Below are 26636 nucleotides of genomic sequence, written 5' to 3'. Positions count from 1 at the left end.
TAACAACCCCCCCCCCTTCCAACGCATGTTACTCTCCATGTTATGTAACCCCCTCTCCCCCCTCTCCCCCCCCCCAATGTTACATCTGACAGAGCTCCATAACTCTTGCTGCTTGTTCCCTACGCCTTATCTTATCACCTGCATTTTTTTCTCTCTTAACTTTCATAGTGGTCCTTCATTCACCAGTGGTCCTTCATTCACCAGTGGTCCTTCATTCACCAGTGGTCCTTCATTCACCAGTGGTCCTTCATTCACCAGTGGTCCTTCATTCACCAGTGGTCCTTCATTCACCAGTGGTCCTTCATTCACCAGTGGTCCGTCATTCACCAGTGGTCCTTCATTCACCAGTGGTCCTTCATTCACCAGTGGTCCTTCATTCACCAGTGGTCCTTCATTCACCAGTGGTCCTTCATTCACCAGTGGTCCTTCATTCACCAGTGGTCCTTCATTCACCAGTGGTCCTTCATTCACCAGTGGTCCTTCATTCACCAGTGGTCCTTCATTCACCAGTGGTCCTTCATTCACCAGTGGTCCTTCATTCACCAGTGGTCCTTCATTCACCAGTGGTCCTTCATTCACCAGTGGTCCTTCATTCACCAGTGGTCCTTCATTCACCAGTGGTCCTTCATTCACCAGTGGTCCTTCATTCACCAGTGGTCCTTCATTCACCAGTGGTCCTTCATTCACCAGTGGTCCTTCATTCACCAGTGGTCCGTCATTCACCAGTGGTCCTTCATTCACCAGTGGTCCTTCATTCACCAGTGGTCCTTCATTCACCAATGGTCCTATACAACACTAGTAAATAGTCCCATCACCAGTTTGAGTCACCGTAATAGTGACTAAATAGTCCCATCACCAGTTTGAGTCACCGTAACAGTGACTAAATAGTCCCATCACCAGCTTGAGTCACCGTAACAGTGACTAAATAGTCCCATCACCAGTTTGAGTCACCGTAACAGTGACTAAATAGTCCCATCACCAGCTTGAGTCACCGTAATAGTGACTAAATAGTCCCATCACCAGCTTGAGTCGCCGTAACAGTGACTAAATAGTCCCATCACCAGCTTGAGTCACCGTAATAGTGACTAAATAGTCCCATCACCAGCTTGAGTCACCGTAACAGTGACTAAATAGTCCCATCACCAGTTTGAGTCACCGTAACAGTGACTATTCATGTAAACAAGAAGAGTTTCCGTTCTCACGTTTAGTAACGATGTTTTAGTTAATTAATTACTGAATACTGGGCAGTGTATTTGGGGGTAGAGAGGCCGGAGTTGTGACTGAGTCTGGTGTGTTCCTGCGTTCGTGGGAGGAAACAGAGGTTAATGTCAAAGGGATTCAACACCACTTCCCTCACCTCGATAAGTTAGAAATAATTCAAAAGAATTGGTTTATACATGCGGAAGGTGAATAGCCTAGCCTAACGGCGCTCTCTCTGTCTCTGTCTCTCTCTCTCTGTCTCTCTCTCTCTCTCTCTCTCGCTCTCTCTGTCTCTCTCTCTCGCTCTCAGGTCATGAAAACTGGGAGAGAAATGTGGAGTGTGTGTGTGTGTGTGTGTAATTTACCTGAATTTACCTGAGGGCCACTAATACTCTACTAGTGGCCTCGACAATGACAGGGAGCTGGCGGCTTGTCAAAAGTCCCCCATTTGCCCTAATAATTTTTTAAAGCTAGATTTTAAAGTTCAGCAGAGTTTTGGCATTTATGGCTTAGTCGGGTAGGCGTTTCCTTAAGTTTCACCCTGTGAGTGAAAAAGCATTTGTTTTCAGTCCTACATTGTGGCTTCCTGTAATATACATAATAGACATGAAAGAGAAAATTAAGTCGAGAGAGAGAGACAACTGAAGGTTACAAAGGCGGGTCCAAGAAATAACAGCTAGATCTTGAAGACACAAATAATAAATATAAACAGTAAATACACTGAAAAACTTACACACACATACATCTTATGGGAGACTGATGCACAAGTTGGAGAAGCAGGCAGGAGTGACAGGGAAGGTACTCTAGTGGGTAAGGGAGTACCTAAGCAACATAAGTCAGAGAGTCACTGAGAGATAAGGTCTCAGAGTGGCGAGATGTCACCAGCGGAGTTTCACAGGGTTCAGTTCTCGAATTTATTCTGTTTCCCATATATATGTAAACGATCTTCCAGAGATATTCGATTCGTTCCTTTCAATGTTTGCTGATGATGCGAAAATTACGACGAGGAGGATTTAGACAATGGAAGACACCACGAGGCTACAAGACGACCTGGACAAACTGAAAGTATGGGCCAAATAATGGCTACAAAAGATTAGCGCAAGTAAATGCAAAGTAATGCAGTATTATTACGCCTTGTTTATTCAGCAGCACTATGAGAGAAAGAGAGAGAGAGAGAGAGAGAGAGAGAGAGAGAGAGAGAGAGAGAGAGAGAGAGAGAGAGAGAGAGAGAGAGAGAGAGAGAGAGAGAGAGAGAGAGAGACAGAGAGAGAGACAGAGAGAGAGACAGAGACAGAGAGAGAGAGAGAGAGTGAGTGAGTTTTATTACATAAGAATATGTTAGTTCAATATCAGGTAGTGCAGTGGTCTAGGTCTTAGACTAAAAACCAAATACGGTGTGTTCAATCCTAGGGTGGGACTGAGTCGTTGGGCCACGTTTCATTTCACTTGATGCTCCTGTTCACCTAGCAGTAATTAGCTAAGCGGGAGTTGGGCAACTGTTGGGGGGTTTACATGCTGGGGGAAGGTCAGGGGTTCTCCTAGGGCGGGCCTCCATACCCCTGACAGGTTTTGTGTCCCCCGAAGATGGAAGACAAGAGACCGTCCAAAATAGAAGGGTTAGCCATTCAACAAGACTGTTTTCTTTGATAACTTTACACCCAGATATTGTCTTAGCAGTCACTTAATATATATTCATTTCAGGCATATTTCGTGCGGATTCCTGTATTTTTTTTAGGAGTTAATGATTTTTCATTGACTTAAGCTGGTGGTGGGTGACCATGTTGTGTTATATTAATATTTTGATTGTCTCCCATGTTACGATAACTGGTAAACATTAAGACTGCTAAACTTGTTCATACGGTAAGACAACCGACACATCTTCAGTGTTAAAGACTTAACCGAGATTACGTGTTCAGAATCGCCATGCAAGGGCGTCTAACATCTTAAGTCGGAGGAAGGGCGGCGGGCCGAGTAACTCATAAAATTGTGCAGCTGCTGCTGTCGCGGAAGTATGAGATGGTCCTGGATGTTGTGGGGGTTCATCACATGGTTCTCAGTCTTCATCAAGTAATCAGACCTCATCCCTATGATGAATAGATCATCGTTGAACACCAAGCCATTACCTGATATCCACACAATAGCCCCAGCAGGTGTGTGTGTGTGTGTGTGTGTGTGTGTGTGTGTGTGTGTGTGTGTGTGTGTGTGTGTGTGTGTGATATTAAGTAATCATCTGCGTTTTCATATGCAATGTAATCTGCCATCTTTTGTAAAGGTTAGAGAAGTCGCTGACGTAACCGTAGGCATTGGAGATGAGGTTAAGTATGTCATTGAATTATTATTCTCTCTCTCTCTCTCTCTCTCTCTCTCTCTCTCTCTCTCTCTCTCTCTCTCTCTCTCTCTCCAAGGTACCTTTCTCCGGTATGCCAGCTGGGGTTTTCTCCACCTAGTGAAAGTTAGACATCCGTCTGGGCGTAGCCAGAGAGCCACACGCGGGCTATTGGGGACATACCTGCTGCAAGCTTACATACACACCAGGAACTGGTGAGGCCATACCTGCTAGGAGACGCTACAGCCACTTCTAGCAGTGGCTAGCGGCAGTATCTATTACGAATTCATTTGCTAGTAGCTGAAATGGCTACATGTGTTTGGGAGCACGTGTAATACACGACAATTCCAGTGTCGTGAGGTGCATTTCCCGCAGCCTTTCCTCGTAATTCATGCCTCTTGGTTCTGGGACTAGCCTAGTGGCATACCTCTGAACTTTTTCCAACTTGGTCTTGTACTTGACAAGGTACGGGCTCCATGCTGGGGCCGCATACTCCGTGTGTGTGTGTGTGATCACCTAATTGTACTCACCTAATTGTGCTTGCGGGGGTTGAGCTCTGGCTCTTTGGTCCCGCCTCTCAACCGTCAATTAACAGGTGTACAGATTCCTGAGCCTATTGGGCTCTATCATATCTACACTTGAAACTGTGTATGGAGTCAGCCTCCACCACATCACTTCCTAATGCATTCCATTTGTCAACCACTCTGACACTAAAAAAGTTCTTTCTAATATCTCTGTGGCTCATTTGGGCACTCAGTTTCCACCTGTGTCCCCTAGTGCGTGTGCCCCTTGTGTTAAATAGCCTGTCTTTATCTATCCTATCAATTCCCTTGAGAATCTTGAATGTGGTGATCATGTCCCCCCTAACTCTTCTGTCTTCCAGCGAAGTGAGGTTTAAATTCCCGTAGTCTCTCCTCATAGCTCATACCTTTTCAGCAAACATTGCGAGAAATGAATCTATACTCTTCGGGAGATCATTTACATATATCAGAAACAAGATAGGACCGAGTACAGAGCCCTGTGGGACTCCACTGGTGACTTCACGCCAATCGGAAGTCTCACCCCTCACCGTAACTCTCTGCTTCCTATTGCTTAGGTACTCCCTTATCCACTGGAGCACCTTACTAACTACACCTGCCTGTCTCTCCAGCTTATGTACCAGCCTCTTATGCGGTACTGTGTCAAAGGCTTTCCAACAATCCAAGAAAATGCAGTCCGCCCAGCCTTCTCTTTCCTGCTTAATCTTTGTCACCTGGTCGTAGAATTCTATTAAGCCAGTCAGGCAAGATTTACCCTCCCTGAACCCATGTTGTCGATTTGTCACGAAGTCCCTTCTCTCCAGATGTGTTACCAGGTTTTGTCTCACGATCTTCTCCATCACCTTGCATGGTATACAAGTCAAGGACACTGGCTGTGTGTGTGTGTGTATGTGTGTGTGTGTGTGTGTGTGTGTGTGTGTGTGTGTACTCACCTAGTTGTGTTTGCGGGGGTTGAGCTCTGGCTCTTTGGTCCCGCCTCTCAACCGTCAATCAACTGATGTACAGATTCCCGAGCCTACTGGGCTCTGTCATATCTGTGTGTGTGTGTGTGTGTGTGTGTGTGTGTGTGTGTGTGTGTGTGTGTGTGTGTGTGTGTGTGTGTACTCACCTAGTTGTGTTTGCGGGGGTTGAGCTCTGGCTCTTTGGTCCCGCCTCTCAACCGTCAATCAACTGATGTACAGATTCCTGAGCCTACTGGGCTCTGTCATATCTGTGTGTGTGTGTGTGTGTGTGTGTGTGTGTGTGTGTGTGTGTGTGTGTGTGTGTGTGTGTGTGTGTGTGTGTGTGTGTGTGTGTGTGTGTGGGTGACGGGAAACACATACTCGAGGCCGCAGCACCAGGAAAAACAGAGAGAGTCACCAGAGTACCATGACATAACAAGCTCGTCCTTGTCGTGTAGTTCCCTCTCCCACATCTCTCCCACATCCTTCCCACTTCCCACCCCCAACCACCCACGTGTGTGGTAATCCCACTATCCCTCCACTCCATTATCTATAGATACTGCCTCTTGCCTATTGATCGTTTTGTACATCTATTCGTATTTCATGATGCCTTTTAGCAGCCTCTAGTGTATAATGGTAGCCCCTGGTGTATAATGGAAGCCCCTAGTATATAATGATAGCCCCAAATGTATAATGATGGCTCCTAGTGTATAACGATAGCCTGTAGTAAATAATGGAAGTCCCAAGTGTATAATAATAGCCCCAAATATATAATGATGGCTCCCTAGTGTACAATGACAGCCCCTAGTGCCCACAGGGAGTTTACAGGTTCTTGAGGGCCCAATGAATGAGCGGGAGCCCGCCCCCGGGCACTAAGCCCGGTGAAGGACATGTCCGCCGCCTCCCATCTTCTATTGTGTCTCTGCAATTGAATAAGTGGCTTATAAGTGGTCAATTTCTTGTACCCGGGGCAGCCCACTCGCCCCACGAGCAGGTGGACCTGGGTTGGAATCCCGCGTACGGCGCTATTGGGCACCGTTCCTGCACTGTTGAATGCCGGTGATTAGTTACAGTAGTTACAGTAGTAAATACAAAGTACGTCTAACAGAAAGGGCAAGAGAGGGAAGGGAACTACAGAAAGGTTATTGGGCCATATGAGGCACCTCTAATTGGTTCAGCCGAAGCGACTCCTGTTAATATTCACTCAAACTCATTCATATGCATGTCTAACCTACACTTGAAACTATCAGTGTTGACCCCTCCCCACAGACCTCACCTTTGACCTCTGTGGGTTGTGTCCACTGTTGGCTATTTGGTAGCACCTACTGCCTATTGGCAGAACCTAGAGTCTACTGGGAGTCTCTAGCGCCTATTGGAAAGTCTATAATGCCTATTTATAGATTCTAGTGCTTAATGGGAGTCTATAGGAACCATTGAGAGGGCCTCCAATACAAGACATTACCTGCCGACACCTCGCTAGCTGGTTACTAACATGGGGTTTGGAAATTGATATGTGTGGGTCGAGTTATAGAATTTCAGCCACGTTTCTATGACGTTTTCTGTTTGTGGAAATTGGGAGTAAAGTGATCAGGTGCGATATATAACGTTTAGAACTTTAGTGAGAGGAAACTCTTGCCAAGGGAACCAATACACCTAACCAAACCTATCCTAGGGCTAATTCAGCCTCTTCTCAGAGCATTACCATCAGAGACAACCTTCCCCCTCACCGTCAAACCATCTGCAAAGTTATCTATATATTTGTGATGCTCTGAAAGCATATTATGGTTCCAGTAATGGTGTACTTGTAAAATGGCAAGTAAACCTTTGTCTTAAACTGAATATTCTCAGGTTATTACTTTATTGTATTCTACATCGTTGGTTTAAAATATAAAAATTATATGCTGAACACGTTTTCTTTAAAACGGTCTGAAGAATTTGGTTTTCTGTAAACGAAATTCAAGGGTACACTTAAATTGTTTTCAAATTCCATAATTACACATTTTGGACAATATTACACTATATTAACATTTCTAAACATAATAAAACGTAGCCTAACCTAAACTAATCAAACCTTAACCTGAAGTAACCTTAAATAACTTGACCATAGATAGTGTAGATTTTTTTTGCAGGGATATTCCTGCGCGGGCCCTAAGCTTCTGGCTGGCCCACTGGGCGGGCCCTAAGCCTCTGGCTGGCCCACTGGGCGGGTCCTAAGCCTCTGGCTGGCCCACTGGGCGGGCCCTAAGCTTCTGGCTGGCCCACTGGGCGGGCCCTAAGCCTCTGGCTGGCCCACTGGGCGGGCCCTAAGCCTCTGGCTGGCCCACTGGGCGGGTCCTAAGCCTCTGGCTGGCCCATTGGGCGGGCCCTAAGCCTCTGGCTGGCCCACTGGGCGGGCCCTAAGCCTCTGGCTGGCCCACTGGGCGGGTCCTAAGCCTCTGGCTGGCCCACTGGGCGGGCCCTAAGCCTCTGGCTGGCCCACTGGGCGGGTCCTAAGCCTCTGGCTGGCCCACTGGGCGGGCCCTAAGCCTCTGGCTGGCCCACTGGGCGGGTCCTAAGCCTCTGGCTGGCCCACTGGGCGGGCCCTAAGCCTCTGGCTGGCCCACTGGGCGGGCCCTAAGCCTCTGGCTGGCCCACTGGGCGGGTCCTAAGCCTCTGGCTGGCCCACTGGGCGGGCCCTAAGCCTCTGGCTGGCCCACTGGGCGGGTCCTAAGCCTCTGGCTGGCCCACTGGGCGGGCCCTAAGCCTCTGGCTGGCCCACTGGGCGGGTCCTAAGCCTCTGGCTGGCCCACTGGGCGGGCCCTAAGCTTCTGGCTGGCCCACTGGGCGAGCCCTAAGCCTCTGGATGGCCCCACTGCGCGGGCCCTAAGCCTCTGGCTGGCCCACTGGGCGGGCCCTAAGCCTCTGGCTGGCCCACTGGGCGGGCCCTAAGCCTCTGGCTGGCCCACTGGGCGGGCCCTAAGCCTCTGGCTGGCCCACTGCGCGGGCCCTAAGCCTCTGGCTGGCCCACTGGGCGGGTCCTAAGCCTCTGGCTGGCCCACTGGGCGGGCCCTAAGCCTCTGGCTGGCCCCACTGCGCGGGCCCTAAGCCTCTGGCTGGCCCACTAAGTGTTGCTTGTTTCTGTTTTACTTGGGCGGAGTATGAGTATTTATGACTCGTATGGTCGCTTCAGTAAGATTTTGTCCCACGTGTTTAACAACTTCTTCAACTCTGTTGAATCTAAATTGAAATCTTAATGGGTTTGTAACTGTGCACTGTTAAGAGTGTAGGTAATACCACTAATTATGTAGTGGTTTTGAATCCATTACCCTGAGCTGATTTCCTCCCTGAGGACAGATTGGGCTAATTATTCATAACACCAGAAGATATAATAATATTAGATGCAGCTCTAACACTGGTCCTCTCTAACACTAGTCCTCTCTAACACTGGTGCTCTCTAACACGGGTCCTCTCTAACACGGGTCCTCTCTAACACTGGTGCTCTCTAACACTGGTGCTCTCTAACACTGGTCCTCTCTAACACTGGTCCTCTCTAACACTGGTCCTCTCTAACACTGGTCCTCTCTAACACTGGTCCTCTCTAACACTGGTCCTCTCTAACACTGGTCCTCTCTAACACTGGTCCTCTCTAACACTGGTCCTCTCTAACACTGGTCCTCTCTAACACTGGTCCTCTCTAACACTAGTCCTCTCTAACACTGGGCCTCTCTAACACTGGTCCTAACACTGGGCCTCTCTAACACTGGTCAACATGCTAGTCAGTTTTAACATCTTTGGTTGATAAGCTACCAGTGATTCCCGCAGTTGCAGGTGATGGGGTGTACCCAAACCTCTTGCAACGGAGTGATTGGCTAACTAAGCAAGGTCCACCCACATGTAGCCGCGGGAGTGTTGCGGGCCAGAGATCCCCGCTTGCGACGCCCCGAGTGGGGAGCCTGGATGCGGCTCACAGGTCCTCGGTAAAAAGACTTGTGCTGGAGGAAGCTGGAGTTCCCGATGGTGGTGATGAAGGGCCGCACGGCGTGGTTGGTAATGGTGGTAGTCTGGGTTGTGGTGGTAATGGTGGAAATAGTGGTATTTGTGGTGGTGGTGGTTGTAGAGGATGATGATGTGGTGGTGGTGGAAGTGTTTGTACTGCTTGTAGTTGTGGTTGTGACTATGTGTGTTTGATATAATGTAGCTGTGTTGTTGTATAATGATGTGGGGTGGAGGGAGGGGCCAGTGGTAGGGGAGGGCTGTAGTGGTGGTGGTGGGGGAGAGAGAGAGAGAGGCAGGTAGGCAAGAGGGGAGGAGGCGGCGGGTTCAGTGTTTTACCTGACGGGGTGGAGAGAGGTTGCCTCCTTACCTGTGCTCTCGTTCCTCACCTGTGGTCACCTGTTCTGCATCTTACATCTCACGGCAGCACTCACTCTCTCTCTCTCTCCACAAGGTACGCCTTATTCATCATCATCATATCCCCTCACTCCCCCCTCAATTCATTCCTGCACCTCGTATCCCCTCATTTATTCCTCTCATTTCCCCCATTTAGTCCTCTCATTCTCCTCTTCCTGTTCTATACTTGTAAACTTACTTTACCTCACGTGGTCCAGTAAGTTTACAAGACTGTTAACTCTCCCCAAAATGCCATGTGTTTTTTTGTTTCAATTACATAATTTTTTACTTAAAGATTTCAAGTAGTTTAGCAATGAAGATCAGATAAGCAGATAATAGTTTTATTTTGGGCGTATTACCGAGAGATAAGCTATAGCTGCAGACAATGAGTCGACCGACGTTGGTGTTTGGGAAAGCCTAATACAGTAGTACAATATATATATATATATATACAGATTGTATATACTAATACAATCCTGTAATTCTTCTACGCCCCCCCCCCCATTGAAAGGTATCTTTTTGAAAGGATTACAGAGGGATTCAAAGAGTCTGATAAAGACTTTGTGCCCACCAGGCTTCTTGTTTGTGGAAATCCTGTTGTGGAACAAATAGGCTCCAGGATAATATAGACACACTTGTGCAATCTATTTTCAAATGCATACACAATTAGATCTCTTTGATAAACTGTTCCACGTGCTTACTACTAGATACAAGAAAGCTTATTTGAGTTAAATCATTTTATCTACAGTTGTTAAGCCATGATTGTTTATTAATGTTAGAATGTTCAGTTTGTACGCTTTTTCTGAGTGAAGAATGGCATGGACTTTGAACATTCTAAATACTTGTTTTGCTGGTAAGTCACCTCATTGTCATCTCCTTTTAGAACTGGATAAGTTTATCTCTTTTTTCTTTTTTTTAACGGGTTTCGTGTGATCTTTTGGACTTGGTACCATATTTGTTGATAGGCACTCAATGGTTTGAAATTGTTCAATAATAGTGACCCAAACAGTACGAAATATTCCATAATATGACAAACTATACAGTGAGAGTTTTCCCAATGAATCACGAAAGGTATAACACCTAACATTCTTAACATTCAGGTAAATATGACTTCTTGTACAATATCGTGAGGTTAACTTGTCTTAAGATCATTAGCCACTAGTCATTTACTTTCACTAGGTCTGTGGTATTCATTCAGTAGCTTACCTTTTCAGTTTTGCTTTCGAAATATCTGATTTTGCATTTATCACCATTAAATTCATCTGCATTTCATCAAACCAATTTGCTAAAGTGTGTTCGTCGGCTTACAATCTCTGTCGCACTAATGTCACTTTACTCCCTGGCTTAAGTGTCATCTGTAATGGCTGATATTGTACACCATGACTCATTAACCATGTCATTTATGCAAATCAAGAACAAAAGTGGACCCAAGATTGACCACTGAGATACTCCACTTATCAAGAACAAAAGTGGACCCAAGACTGACCACTGAGGCACTCCACTTATCAAGAACAAAAGTGGACCCAAGACTGACCACTGAGGCACTCCACTTATCAAGAACAAAAGTGGACCCAAGACTGACCACTGAGGCACTCCACTTATCAAGAACAAAAGTGGACCCGAGACTGACCACTGAGGCACTCCACTTATCAAGAACAAAAGTGGACCCAAGACTGACCACTGAGGCACTCCACTTATCAAGAACAAAAGTGGACCCAAGACTGACCACTGAGGCACTCCACTTATCAAGAACAAAAGTGGACCCAAGACTGACCACTGAGGCACTCCACTTATCAAGAACAAAAGTGGACCCAAGACTGACCACTGAGGCACTCCACTTATCAAGAACAAAAGTGGACCCAAGACTGACCACTGAGGCACTCCACTTATCAAGAACAAAAGTGGACCCAAGACTGACCACTGAGGCACTCCACTTATCAAGAACAAAAGTGGACCCAAGATTGACCACTGAGGCACTCCACTTATCAAGAACAACTTTGATCCCAAGACTTGTGGCACTTATTACGTCTCTCCAAACAGCCCGGCCTCTCGAGTTGTCACTTCACAAAATATAGTGTACTAAATTATCTGAACCTAACTTAACCGAGCATCCCACCCATAAAAAAACGTGAATGGTGTGAGCTGCAATGATTTATGCTACATCCTATTTTTGCCCGTTGAGGGACTTTGACCTCAAAATGATGTGTATTATCCGAGAAAAATGGTTGTATAGACTACCCTTCCTCTCAAACAGTGAATCGCTTTTGACTTATAAATCCCCCAAGGCCAAAACTCTTACTAAAATTCACAGCGGCTCTCAAAATTGACGTGATATGCTGTTTTCTATTCATGGGTCCTCGGTTAGGTTACGGCAATTTAGTTCATCGGTTTGGTGACGTTGTGAACGGTACGGACTCTCTCCTAACCTAACAGACTAAGCTGGAGGACCCAAACAGAAAACGGGACAGTACATCACTTTCGTGAGCCGATTTCATTTCAAATTACGTCCATTTTTGGCATGTGCATTTACAAAGGTGAAACGTAATTCTGATCAACTTCCACATATACTTTATACACATACATACACACACATTTACATACATATACATACACACATACATATATACATACGCATACATTTGTCTCTTTTACTCTGACAGGATGAGATAGCTGATAGAGAAACTAGTGTGCAATTAAGAACTTAACCACTGAAGGTGATTAAGATGCTTTTACAAGCTCAGGTTATATAGTTACATCACATACATACATTGTATAATTGATACATTACATGGTCAACCTAGGGTACAAGTCCAAAATATATATATCAATTGTTCCAGTACTCATATCCACAAAATTTGGTCATAGATGTATCGCGTTACTGCCATAATATCATTGTCTGTATCCACCAAGTTCCTGGCATCAGATACAGGTTCCTGGCATCAGATACAGGTTCCTGGCATCAGATACAGGTTCCTGGCATCAGATACAGGTTCCTGGCATCAGATACAGGTTCCTGGCATCAGATACAGGTTCCTGGCATCAGATACAGGTTCCTGGCATCAGATTCCTGGCGTCCCACGTCGTTGTAGCGACGTGGGACGCTTTTCAGGGACGTTTTTCACGTCTCATCATGTCAGGGACGTGGCGAGGTTGTGTGTTTGGGGGGTACTTTTTGGTCTGCAGCCTAGTGTATTTATGGCAACCAACGCGTCCTCCCCGCCCTCTCCCACCCCTGTATCTGTTCCGTTTCCTGTGTGCGGTGTTGACATGCCCTTCCTTGAATGGTGTTACGTCAGCTCTTTCCCATTCTTCCTGTGTATGTGTTCACATTTGTTATGTAATGGTGTATCCTGTGTTATGTACGGTGTTGTGAACACTTTCCACACTTTCTCTAATTATTTATGATTGTCCATAAGTCCTCCTCGTGGGGGTCCATACTACCCCCCTCGAGGTAATACGGTGGGATATGAATAAGACATCTAAAACACACGCACACACACACACACACACACACACACACACACACACACACACACACACACACACACACACACACACACACACGTAGATATGATAGAGCCCAGTAGGCTCAGGAATCTGTACACCAGTTGATTGACAGTTGAGAGGCGGGACGAAAGAGCCAAAGCTCAACCCCCGCAAGCACAATTAGGTGAGTACACACAGCCTCGCAGCTGAGTGGACAGCGCTTGGGGGTCGTAGTCCTAAGGGCTCGGATTCGATTCCAGACTGAGGCGGAAACAAATGGGCAGATTTTCTTTCACCCTGGTGCCGCTGTTCACGCAGCAATAAATATGTACCTGGGAGTTAGACAGCTGCTACGGGCTGCTTCCTGGAGATGTGTGTATATGCGGGTGTGTTAAGAGAAATATGTATAGTAGATATAATAGAGGAAAAATAGATTGGTTAGAAAGGTGGGGTTCAAGATAGCTAAGTAAATACAAATAGTAAATACACACACACACCTCTACAAAGCAACCTGCATATAGACAAACAAACAAACCCAGCGCCCAAAATATATGCTGCCAGCCAGACTTCCGGGGGGGGGGGGCCAAAAAAGGAGCCAGACTTAATTAGACTTTATTTATGGTTTGGACAGACTCGGGGGGTGGGGGGGACAGGTAGCTAGATACCAGTGGACGGACGATAGATTATAAACAGACGGCCAATAGAAGAGAAAATTACATAAATAAAACCCCCAAACCGCATATCTAAAACAGGGTTACATAGACACGTCCCAAACCCGATCACAACACACGATAAGCCATGGACAACGGGCCTATAGACAGACAGCAGTAAACAGTCAATAGACGCCAAAATAGAAAGGGAATAGAATCCGGAAATAGGCGTTGGTGCTGAAGGAAGCAGTAATGGGGTGGGGGGGGAGGGGGGGGGGAATGGGGCGGCACGAGGCTGTAGAGACCTTGGAGGTCTCAGCGGACACTCTCTGGAAGGTCGCCCGCGTCATTGTAGAAAGCCAGGGGTGTCCCACGGCCTATAGCATGGGAGTGTCCCACGGTCTGTACCATGGGAGTGTCCCACGGTCTGTACCATGGGAGTGTCCCACGGTCTGTACCATGGGAGTGTCCCACTGGGTGTCACAGACTAAAACAAACTCAAGCGTATGTGTTGTCAAACGCACGAGGGTGGGAACAGAAAGTTTGTATGCATACGAAGGTGAATCAAGTAATTTGAGCAATGTGCAGCAGCCTGTATGGTTGAGACGGACGTGCCAGGGAGACAGAGAGCTGGGGAGCACAGACTGAACTTCAACTCTGCCGCCCCTCCTTCCCCAATAAGTCGACTGGCGTACAAATTCTTCAGTGGCCTTTAGTCGAACAACAAACCAAAACTAGCTCTATGGTTCCACCCGTGTCCCCGTATCACCCGTGTCCCTGTAACCACCCGTGTTACTGTATCACCCGTGTCCCTGTAACCACCCGTGTCCCTGTAACCACCCGTGTTACTGTATCACCCGTGTCCCTGTAACCACCCGTGTCCCTGTAACCATCCGTGTGTGTGTTACTTGTTGCGAATGCCGGGTGGACTAACCTTCATGCGCCTGCTGCTCTGAACGGTGAGATTTATCATGGCTGGCTCCGTTCGCTTCCGCACCTCTGTAATACTTACTCTCTTGTTCCCCCCCACATCATTCCTCTACCTGTGTGTACTCGCCTATTTATGTTTGCGGGGGTTGAGCTCTGGCTCTTTGGTCCCGCCTCTCAACCGTCAATCAACTGGTGTACAGGTTCCTGAGCCTATTGGGCTCTATCATATCTACACTTGAAACTGTGTATGGAGTCAGCCTCCACCACATCACTTCCTAATGCATTCCCTTTGTCAACCACTCTGACACAAAAAAAATTCTTTCTAGCTACACTTTAAGCTTTTATTGAAGGAAATAAGATAACTCAAAATTTAAAAACAATTAAGGATAACAGCTCTTGCTTGCAGTTTCACTAGGAACGTCAATTGACAACCCTTATGAACTCTATGCTTAGTTAAAAAAAAAAACTAAAATATTGTAATCAATGACGAAAATGCTCAAATAAAGTGCAATATTGAATAATTTCAAGTGTATTAATGCAGTGGAAACGTTCAACAATATTTTTAATTGTTAACAAGCCACTGGGAAAAAAATTATAAAGTTAATTACATCATTAGAATATTGTACGAGACTTTAGAGGATTTTAGAGACAGCATTTTTGGCGGGAATATTAAAATCTTTAAGTGTAATTTTGGACTAAAATTCTATTAATCAACCTCGAACAAATATGACATTTGGAGAAATCGTCTTGCAATTAAACCAAGATGCAAAACACTAGTCAGAGGGATAGAGGCCCTAAATAAGAAACTAATCAACACGGAATATACAGTCATATGAAACATGTCTAAATGTAAACCTGCTCTTAAAACCAATATATATACAGTACATTATATATATATATATATATATATATATATATATATTATATAAATATATATAATAAAGCACAATAAAGCAATAAAGGAAAGGGGGTGGCAGGAGAAAATCCCACAGGAAACTGTATTAAAGGGGACCTAACCATTCCCTCTAATGCGTTATATGTAATTTCCTGCGAGGCTAAGGGTCTTCTTCTTCCAGCCAGAGGTATAAAGAAAACACTTTCAAGAATAATTACTGGGAATGCCCTCTTAAACACGAACCATTCCAGTCATTTCCTCCAATCCCCCCCCCCCCCCCCCCCCCCACCCTTCTCGTGCCCTCTCTAAGATAAATAGTACCAAACATGGATTTGTATCGGGTACAACAGTCCAGTTTTGTACGTTCGAGCGATAGTTACCGTAAATGCTATCATTTTTGACATTTTAAATCGTTCATAATGAGAGTCATTCTTGAGGAAGAAAATGGTATGCGGAGAGTGTCATCACAATGGCCTTCTACTGTGGGAGACTTGTTATAATTTCGCCGAGGTTGGGTGATTAACTATGTATATATGTATACGTATATATATGTACATGTATGCAGGCGATGAGTCACAATAACGTGGCTAAAGTATGATGACCAGACCACACACTAGAAGGTGAAGGGACGACGACGTTTTGGTCCGTCCTGGACCATTCTCAAGTCGATTCTCACAATCGACTTGAGAATGGTCCAGGACGGACCGAAACGTCGTCGTCCCTTCACATTCTAGTGTGTGGTCTGGTCATTGTACATGTATATATAACATTAATAATTTTGTAATTAGCGTCAAAAGAGTGTTATTTGCTTAGCTAAACGAACTAGAGGGTTCAGTTCCTGAACCGATTATGTGCCTCTTTAATCCTTTACATCACCGCCCACGGGATGGGTATGGGGGGCATAATAAAGAAAGAAATTGGTTGTGGTACCTGATGCTCACTCCTCCTACACCACAAGTTAGGAACTGTTATGATAATGTTTTAAATTAATTTACCATGTATGGAAGAAAGCAATGAAGGTAGAAGATGTATAATTCCCATTGTTGGGGACAGGAAGCCTGTATTTAGGTTTATCGAGGTCCCCCCCCCCTGCACTTAGGACCTTGTTCATTAGTCAGATATAGCGTCAAAATGACAATACTTTAATTTCACTATGTTGGCCTCATTCGTGGGCTTAACTATAGGCTTGAAGGCCTCTACTTTACTAATTACCAATTAAATCTTCCCTAACTGCCCCCCTTTTTCCTTAATTACAGCCTATAACCTATATTCGCACCTCATTAGAATCGCCTCGTAATGGATTACATACTTTAATAAGCTCTAATAAGCTCTTAAGCTAATAATAATACTCCTTCTAAAGTCCATATATATTGTCTTACATATATATAAAAATGGACTTATATCAAATGTACCAGGTCTTGACATTTTAACTGGTCGATTTTGAGTGCAAAATTTCTTTTTATGGGCAAGAAACTAGCGGGAAGGTCAAGACCAGACGAGAGGGTCGCCCGCCGCTTGCCCTTTTGTTGTGGTGACAGAGGTTGTTGCATCAGGCTTTGTTCTGGTCATTGTGCTGTATTGTGATTGTTGCTGCTGACACACACACACACACACACACACACACACACACACACACACACACACACACACACACACACACACACACACACACACAGCTTCAAATGTGGAAATGGCAGCACAAGAGGCTTGAAGACTGTGCAACAGTGAGTCGAGTACATCTGGGTGCATACAGCTAGGGGAGCACACACACACACACTCTCTCATTGCATTCATATACATTGCTCTCTCTCTCTCTCTCTCTCTCTCTCTCTCTCCAATCTTCGTGAGAGAGAGATTGAAAGAACTGGATGTATTTACACTGGAAAAATTAGAAGCGGACATGGCATTTAGATAGATGTGGCCCAAGTGCTGAAGCACTCTCCTGCCATGACTGCTCCATAAGAAATAGATTTTAGAACCGTGGCCCAGAAGCTAGAGCCCGCCCCCTCGCACAACAATTGCTATACTAGCCTAGTTATATGTACGTAACTCGATGAATACAACTGGGCAAGCACAACTAGCCTAGTACACACAAAACCTACACGTATGCTGTCGTTAAATCAGTCCATAAAACCCACCAGCGCTCTTGCTCAATCACTTGATTGGGTTTTGTCAGTTGTCAGAATCTACATCACAAAAAACCCTAGTGTATAATAAGTTTTTTCCCCCTTCGTCTTACATCTTCAGCTAATGTATATTACCAGCGCTCAGGGCCGTAGCAAATCCCCGGGTTCATCAGGACTTTTTTAATATGAACTGAAAACTATATGCACCCTATCTCAGGGTTTAGAACGAGTGAGTTCTAATCCCTGAGAGAAATTAGAATTCAATAATTAGAAGTTTTGTCGTGAGTGCTCACCAAAATTTAAGTCTACATTCGCTAAATTTAATGAAAAAATTTAATGAGAGGAAATCTTGAATCCTTTATTTAAGGAAATGAGCAATATCAGTGAGAACTCCACCTGCGATAACTTTAGTTACACTACGATAGGTTTGGACAGACAAGCATAACTCAATGTTCTAAAATAGCGCTTACTCCCTAATGGACAAGTCAATAGAATACCCAAGCAGAAGTGTTTTATTTTTAGAAGAATAGTGTAGTTAAATGTTGTAGCCATTGTTAGAGTTCGTGTCGTTTGTCACAGTGAGATCCTATTGACACACACAAGTTACTAATCCAACGTCCTCGCTCCACACACAACTACTTTGTAATCTCTTATACTATAATGTTCGCACAAAAGCAAATGTTATTCGCTTGCATATTTGCAATTCTAAACATTCTAAAAATACCTCTGCCGTGCTTGCAATGCCAAATGGGACCTGTATGTCGCATTTGAGACGGTTATAGAGCGCAATAATCCTTACAGTATACAATAAATGTTCTGGAAATGATCAGAGCTTGTCACAAGGAGCTGTCCGGGGAAACCCAGAGAGAACAGATACGCCAAGGGTCACAAAAGGTCAAAAAGACATAGCGAAGTTCATTATCCCTTGCCGCATATAAGCCAAGTCTGGTTAACACAGACACAATCCACACAGGGTGAACAAGTACATATGTAATCTGATAACACATCGGACATGTGGCGCCATCTACATGTGAGCTAACGTGACCAACAGCATACTAGCAGCTTAATACGGTAATGCATCGCAGGACCCGGCCGATGCTCCTGGCATACATACTCTTCCCACGCTAATCCAGCGGCGGGGTTTTCCATACTTCGTCTACTTTAATGGGAAGTTAGAGAGATTGCGTCATGCATACCGAGATTGTATTCATTGCATTGTGTGAGAGTATTGTCAGGTAATTTGGTTTGGTGTTGGACTTCAGGCCCCATTAACTTCCGGAGGGTTATATACGTAATAATGTCATTATTCTTTATATACAATTACCATGGCGTGACTACACGATTATCCATACTTTATTATTACTATTAAAGTATTAATAGTAATTGTATTATTATAATCAATAACGCTATGATTTAGCATAGCGTTATTGACACTAGGCTGCAAGGCTAACTGCGTGATAGATCATGCTGGGGGCGGCGTGCTATGGGAATTTCCACAAGGATCTGCGTCATGGGACAAGAACATCACACTATCATGCTGATCAGAGTGTGCTAGTGTGCCATACTGACCCGAAGCCTCAAGCACTAGCGGGTAAATTACACCTAATCAGTGTCACTTGCTTTAAAGCTGCCGAATTTTAGTAGTTGATTACTGGAATTTGCATCTGTGTTGGTCATACTTATTGAATGGCCCTAATCTGTGATTATCATAGCCATGTGAGGTGACCTGACAGCCTAGTCTGAGAGTGTGAAAGCTATATAATTAAGTGCCCCGGAGTTGGATGGTAACCCTGCTCATATATACTGTAACAATAATATATAAAATCTCAAACGTACTTCAGGTCGACCCCATTCACACTGGTGATGAATGTCGTGTGAACAACAAGTCTCTACATGGGCTCTTATAAGGTTACAGGCAATTTCATTTCACAATTATATAAAATCAACAGAGAGAACCACGAATCCGCTTGTGGGTAGAATTAAATTTCCACGCACTCCACCCCTACGTGGTTTTTCATACATTCCATTACCTTCTGTACACGGTTATTAATACACCCACGTATAATACATCCCCCCCTCCCCCTCCCGTATATTCAGGTAATACCCAACCACTTATACAGGTATGTTAACCTACATATATAAACTCCATTGTAACAGGTGTTGCAATGAAAGGAGCAGAGGTAAAGTATTCCACTCCCATCCACCTGTGGTCCATTTCCTGTCTACTTGAGAGTACCAGAACGAGGGGACGCATGGGAGGGTACCAGGATGATGGGACGTATGAGAGAGACCAGGACGAGGGAATGCATGGGAGGGTACCAGGCTGAAGGGACGCATGGGAGAGACCAGAACGTGGGAATGCATGGGAGGGTACCAGGATGAAGGGACGCATGGGAGAGACCAGAACGTGGGAATGCATGGGAGGGTACCAGGATGAAGGGACGCATGGGAGGGTACCAGGCTGAAGGGACGCATGGGAGAGACCAGAACGTGGGAATGCATGGGAGGGTACCAGGATGAAGGGACGCATGGGAGGGTACCAGGATGAAGGGACGCATGGGAGGGTACCAGGATGAAGGGACGCATGGGAGGGTACCAGGATGAAGGGACGCATGGGAGGGTACCAGGATGAAGGGCCGCATGGGAGGGTACCAGGATGAAGGGACGCATGGGAGGGTACCAGGATGAAGGGACGCATGGGAGGGTACCAGGATGAAGGGCCGCATGGAAAGGACCAGAACGAGGATACCCAAGAGAAAAACTAGCTCGAGGGATCAGATGGAACACAAACGAGTGAAGAATCGGGACGAACTAAATAAATAACACTCACAAAGAGTCCCAGAAATTGAAAAAAACACACACACATACACACGTTGGAGGATTCTTTCCTTATTCGTTACGACTGCTGACGGAGCAGAAGGAATGATGATATAAGAAGGGGGGGGGGTGAAGGAAGATATGTACATGGACACAGCATCTCCACCACTGGTACCACCACTGGTCCACCACTGGTCCACCACTGGTACCACCACTGGTACCACCACTGGTACCACCACTGGTCCACCACTGGTACCACCACTGGTACCACCACTGGTACCACCACTGGTACCACCACTGGTCCACCACTGGTACCACCACTGGTACCACCACTGGTCCACCACTGGTACCACCACTGGTCCACCACTGGTACCACCACTGGTCCACCACTGGTACCACCACTGGTCCACCACTGGTACCCACACACGCGTCAAAACAAATAATATATCATATAGTTAAACTAATCATTATGATAATGGAAATGGGAATCATCATCGCAATATTAATAATATTGAACTATACAGATATATAGTAATAAAATATGAAAATATGATTTGAAAAACGAGTATTAAAGTAAGAAAAACAGTGCAATCACATAGTTATATTACACAAACAAATTCAAAACCACATTAAACACTCAACCCATAAATCCGAAAATGAAGAACTGACTTGATAACGGTCTGGGACGAACCGCAACGTCCTCAATTCTAATAAACATCTCTAATGTTCAGCCACGTTATTGTGACTCACTATCTGCAAAAAAAAAACACATTAACAAACAAACAGCGTCACGTGGAACAAACTTGCAAACGAAACCACATGAATAAACCGACAAATAAGCAACATTACTAAATGTTTCAATTGAATAGCCTAGGACACAGGCCACCGACACCTTCCTTTCTGAGAACCTCACATTACTACCTTACTCACCAGCCTCAGAGCTCGCTCATGAACCCCTTGCTGCGTTACGCCCATGTTACTCCAACTCGAGATATCCCAACATCTCAAATTCCAACTCCAAGAGGATATCCGGATACCAGGCCAGTAGGAATGTCATTATTCAACTCTATGCGCTTACTTAACGTTGACTATCGATTATACGAATGCATTTATAATGAATAGTCGCTGAATACCACGTGTCCGAAGTGGGTTACACCTCAGTTTTACGCAATTTGGAAGAAAAAAGTGTCAGTGTTTTACAGAATTCCTAAATCGTTTACTGCTGCTGACTCACAAGTACTGACGTGACCAGTACGTTACACCGCGTCCTGTTGCTCTCAGCCCTCTAGGATATGTATATGTATATTATAATTATTATATATATACCTCCTGGTTACTCATGGACCCCTTTCCTCGCAGTCCTATGCCACCAGCGCCAATGGTCATTTCCTGCTGGTCATGTTGGAGGGCTATCCGTCATTTTCTATTGGTCATATTGGAGGGAAGGTCGTCTTCGTCCTGGAGGCGATTGGGGGCGCGTGACCACAATTACTAGTTTGAATATTTTATTTCGATTGAGCAAAGGGCAACGGACGGATAGACGAGCGAGCGGATATGGGCCCCATACAGATGGAAGGATAGTTCACATTTATAGACAAACGAACTGGCTCCCGTACGGATAGGCGAAAAATCGCTCGTACGGATAGACGAACGAAGGGAGACTCGTGTCGATAGGACTGGGATTTGTACGGACTGACTGTAGGTCGCTCGTACTGGTGGGCAGACAGAATTATCCACCTTTAGATGTGGGCTTTTCCTGGTTTCTCTACAACGTTTACATTCCCCCCCCTCCCCCCCCCTCTATCCTCCATCCCTCAGGGGACGCCATAATAGGCAGGTGGTGTGAATATTTCTCCGATGTGGCTTTTCCTGAAGGGGTCTTTCTTCACCCCCTTCCCCTCGTCTCCCTCACCCCGTCTTTACCACAGCAAACTGAATCAACATACTTATTTACACAGGTTTGTCAGACTCTTACCTTGACTTAAAAAGGACTTCAAAAGCATCAGTTTAGAAACACTGGATATAAAACGTAACATAAAACATGAAACACTGCAGGAAAAATGCATCCAGAGCCACAAAATTTCCTTGTAATGGATAGCCTCAACAGGTAGCGGTTTCAAGTTTTCAGTTCCTTGATTTTCCCGATTTTTCCTATCTTGTAATCGAAGGGATTTACACACCGATTCTTGATTCACACTTCCAAGTTATTAGTATTGTCATTATTCATATTATTGCCATGGTATACCTCATCACCATTTATCATCATTATCATCTTCACCACACTACAGGCATCTTCCTTATCGTCAGAGTTGTTATTGTTATCAGGGCAGCCATCAGGAGGTTGAAGATTTTCCCGGGCAAGGTTGCCTGGTCGTGGCTGGAGGCGTGTTATCAGTAGTAAAGGCGCCGGAACGGTGGCTGTGACGAGCAGTAGTTTAGCATTACCGCATTACAAGACGTTCTCTACTGACAGGGAGCGAGGCTGGGCAGGAGGAAAGGCGAGAGAGGAAAACCTGGTTATACAATAGACAACTAAAGATACGGGGAAGTACAGAGGGATGTTTGGTGCGGAGAAAGAAAGGCGGACAAATAATATGCCTTGGGAAAAGCACAAGGCCACGTGGTGCGCATGTTAGGGAAGTACCTCTCTCACAATAAACTAATCTGTCTGTTGCAGGTGTGGCGGTGATAATGTTGGTATTGATTCAGCTGCTGGTGATACTGGTGGTGATAGTATAGAGTTGCTTCTCCCCTGGTAATCTCTGCTTGCCCGCACCTAGCACTCTTGCACCAACACACGCCGAGCACCGTCCTTTGCGCCATCAAGTGGGCGGGGTCTCCATCAGCCGTCGGGTGGACCAGAGTGTGAAGAAGCAAGCAAGTACTCGACCCAGACGGGCGAGCGTCGCTGGTTGTAGTGTTGTGTTCAGCGGTGTCTCGCTGGAGTCAGGTGCTGGGAGAGCTTATGGCAAGTTGTGGGGCGAGTGTTGGGATGAATGACTTACTCAGAGTGAGAACTAAAAGCAGCTGCACCGTGTCTAGACTGGCTACAAGTGAACACCCGGGCGAGTGAGCGCTTATTGCCTGTAAAGCAAAGGACATGTAGTAGTCTAGTCCGTGATGTTGGATTAATCAAGCAATCCAAAACAGCACGTTACTTACCTGCTGCTGCTGCTGCCTCTGAAAAATAGAAGCTTTCGGTAAATCCTCTTAAGAGCCTTCGCTAGTTCTTCCCACCATAAATTCTACGTTCGACTCTGTGCACCAGGGAACACAAGAGTTGGGAGGTGGTGTCCAGCGGACGCTGGCAAGGGAGAGAGAGAGGATGTTGGACCTGCAGAGTCTCCTAACAGAGCAGTTGGCGACGCACACCAATAGGATGGAGTTCATCAAGGCGTGTGATGACCCCTCAATCACCCCATCTTCAAGTCAGACCAAAGGCGAAAATAACACCATCATAAGGTTAGTGTCCGCTTTATAATTTGCTGCAGTTAAATTATATTGTGTTGATCTCGAATTTGATCTTAATAAATCAGTACATGATCTGAGCTATGGACGGAAAGTCACGCATTTTGCTTGTGAGAGTGACATTTAAGTAGTTAATTAATACATGTTCATATATGCAAATTTATTGCTAGGCTGTGCGGTTTCCAGGCGTGTGATCTAATGTATTTTGTTGATACATCTGCATGTATCAACATCCAACAGCTTTATAATCCTGGGATCTTATTGTATACCGTGTATTTGGATAATAATATAGGTCTTAGTACAATTGTTGGTATTAATATTTGGTGAAGCCTAATGATAACCTATTGGTAACGCATCACCAAGTGTTGGTAACAGTTTTCTAGAGTGTTACCTCGCTGGGTTTTTGTTATCCACTCCAACCCCTCTATATGTAGAGCCCTCTAGGGTATAGTAGCACAGTGGTCTATGTCCTAGGCTCGCAACCCATGGACTCGGACTCAATCTCTAGGTAGGACAGAAACGGTTTGGGACGTTTCCACCCATGAAGATCACGTGGGACTACATGAGTGGCTGTACCGGGCACCATTACTCGGTACAGCACCCATGTAGACCCACGTGATCTGGTACCCGGTACAGCCACCCATGTAGACCCACGTGATCTGGTACCCGGTACAGCACCCATGTAGACCCACGTGGTCTGGTACCCGGTACAGCACCCATGTAGACCCACGTGGTCTGGTACCCGGTACAGCACCCATGTAGACCCACGTGGTCTGGTACCCGGTACAGCTACCCATGTAGACCCACGTGGTCTGGTACCCGGTACAGCACCCATGTAGACCCACGTGATCTGGTACCCGGTACAGCCACCCATGTAGACCCACGTGATCTGGTACCCGGTACAGCCACCCATGTAGACCCACGTGATCTGGTACCCGGTACAGCCACCCATGTAGACCCACGTGATCTGGTACCCGGTACAACCACCCATGTAGACCCACGTGATCTGGTACCCGGTACAGCACCCATGTAGACCCACGTGATCTGGTACCCGGTACAGCACCCATGTAGACCCACGTGATCTGGTACCCGGTACAGCACCCATGTAGACCCACGTGATCTGGTACCCGGTACAGCACCCATGTAGACCCACGTGGTCTGGTACCCGGTACAGCACCCATGTAGACCCACGTGATCTGGTACCCGGTACAGCACCCATGTAGACCCACGTGGTCTGGTACCCGGTACAGCACCCATGTAGTCACACATTGTTTACATCTACAAGTCGATCAAAGAGCAAAGGTACACACAATCTTACAACTCGTTTTGACCGACTAAAGCATCATGCAATCGCAGCTGGGAGGAAACCCCCACGGAAAGCAACAATACACCATTGAACAATGCCATTTACACTGGAAAAGTCCACCCGGAGAAGAAGGTATTGTCCTGTGACACTCCCTAGTGTAAATATTTAGTTAATCGACGGACAAGGAAAACTCAATACTGGGTTACCTTGTGATAAGCGAGGGAAGCCGAAGTTGCAACCGCTTCTCGGTACAGCTTAAGCCTGAGAGAGAAAAGAAAAACCAGTATTACGAAAATAACACTTTAATATTATTTAGTTTGAATAGCAGTTTTGCTGTGGGTGAAATTAGACAACTGACATCTATTCAGGCTAAGGTTCACATCGAGATTCTTAAAAATGTTTAAATAAATGAGAGTAAGTGCTTTGCAAACATCATTGGTCTTTATAAATTACAGTCCACATACACATTACAGTTGTTTGATGCGTTGTTCCTTATCGCTGAATTCAAAGAAACGTTGAAGAGGCTAGACAAGAGTTCACAATGGCTGCCTTGTGGAGGCATTTCCCGCCCTTTCAGGTGCTAGGCTACATCCTCCTCTTCTCATATAAATAATACTATATTATATATGCATATAATATATATTATATATACTGTATATAATATAGTATTATGAGTCGTGTTGGTAGAGATTTTGGTGATTGGTATTTTCTCACTAACACGCCTACCTAAATTACAAGTAATTCCGGTATAGTCACCAGCGAACACGAGTTTCTCCTAACTGTGTGTGGCTGCCATGTATCACTGTCAAGTCCCATACATTGTTTCAGGATCCTGTGAGCCCCTGTACAGTAATCCGGGGCGCCTCTCACGCGTTACAACACATTCACACACACACTGGGGTTTTGACAAGCAACTTACAAGAGACTCTAAAGTGGGAGTCAAAAGAATGTTGGTGGTAATTTTTGCTACTTCTTAATCGTCTTGAGTCAACGTTTTTTTTCCGTCACTGGCTTTAGGTGAGGCTTATGATAGATCATTAAGTTTCTGTCCTGGGATTTTCGGATTCTTTATTCTGGGGCGTTTACAATATTGTCATAATTTTCACATAAGAAAATATTTACAAATATTTATTTTGCGCCCTGTACTTAAGCTGCGGGCGGTTGTGGAAAAGGTTTGAGATCCATAATGGACGCAGGATCTGAACTAGCAAGTTCACAATCGACTTGAGAATGGTCCAGGACGGACCGAAACGTCGTCGTCCCTTCACTTTCTAGTGTGTGGTCTGGTCAACAAAATCTGAACTAGCAAGTTCGTTTAGCAGCAAGTGGCAGAGTTTAACATCATTAGTCGATTCACAGTTTATTAAACTAACATCACCGTGATCCAAGGGTCTCTATAACCCAACAAGTAGTAGAGATGTTTTAAGATGTACATTGTATAAACACAATCATTAAACTTGTATACAATAACAAAAAACTTTGTATTAAGTCAAATATTGGGTTCAGATTTTAAATTTTCCCGAAAGATATTGATACTGGTGTAAATAACTTGATATATTCTTTCAAATTACTTTTTTTGTACGA

General features: G+C 45.4%; 2 protein-coding genes across 3 annotated transcripts in view; both read right to left on the bottom strand.

The window, feature by feature from the left end:
* Window positions 1-26636, bottom strand: part of LOC123771681 (uncharacterized) — a 148847-nt gene that overhangs the window by 44233 nt on the left and 77978 nt on the right. For both annotated transcript variants that reach the window (XM_069313363.1, XM_069313364.1), the window contains one exon: window positions 25259-25313. The gene's annotated coding sequence lies outside the window, so the exon portion shown is untranslated. The remainder of the gene's footprint in view (window positions 1-25258; window positions 25314-26636) is intronic.
* Window positions 163-21253, bottom strand: LOC123771833 (ovarian abundant message protein-like). The gene is made up of 3 exons (XM_069313599.1): window positions 21209-21253; window positions 21029-21031; window positions 163-795 (listed from the first exon to the last, which is right to left on the bottom strand). Exons 1-3 carry the CDS (start codon window positions 21251-21253, stop codon window positions 163-165), a joined length of 681 nt encoding a protein of 226 aa, XP_069169700.1.

Source organism: Procambarus clarkii, chromosome 75, assembly GCF_040958095.1.
Source record: "Procambarus clarkii isolate CNS0578487 chromosome 75, FALCON_Pclarkii_2.0, whole genome shotgun sequence".
NCBI lineage: Eukaryota > Metazoa > Arthropoda > Malacostraca > Decapoda > Cambaridae > Procambarus > Procambarus clarkii.
The sequence above is the reverse complement of the archived record's forward strand: the minus strand, read 5'-3'. Positions and strand labels throughout refer to the sequence as shown.

Excerpts from the sequence above, each read along its gene's own strand:
- LOC123771833 (XM_069313599.1), bottom strand. The coding sequence starts at position 21,253 with ATGGGCGTAACGCAGCAAGGGGTTCATGAGCGAGCTCTGAGGCTG.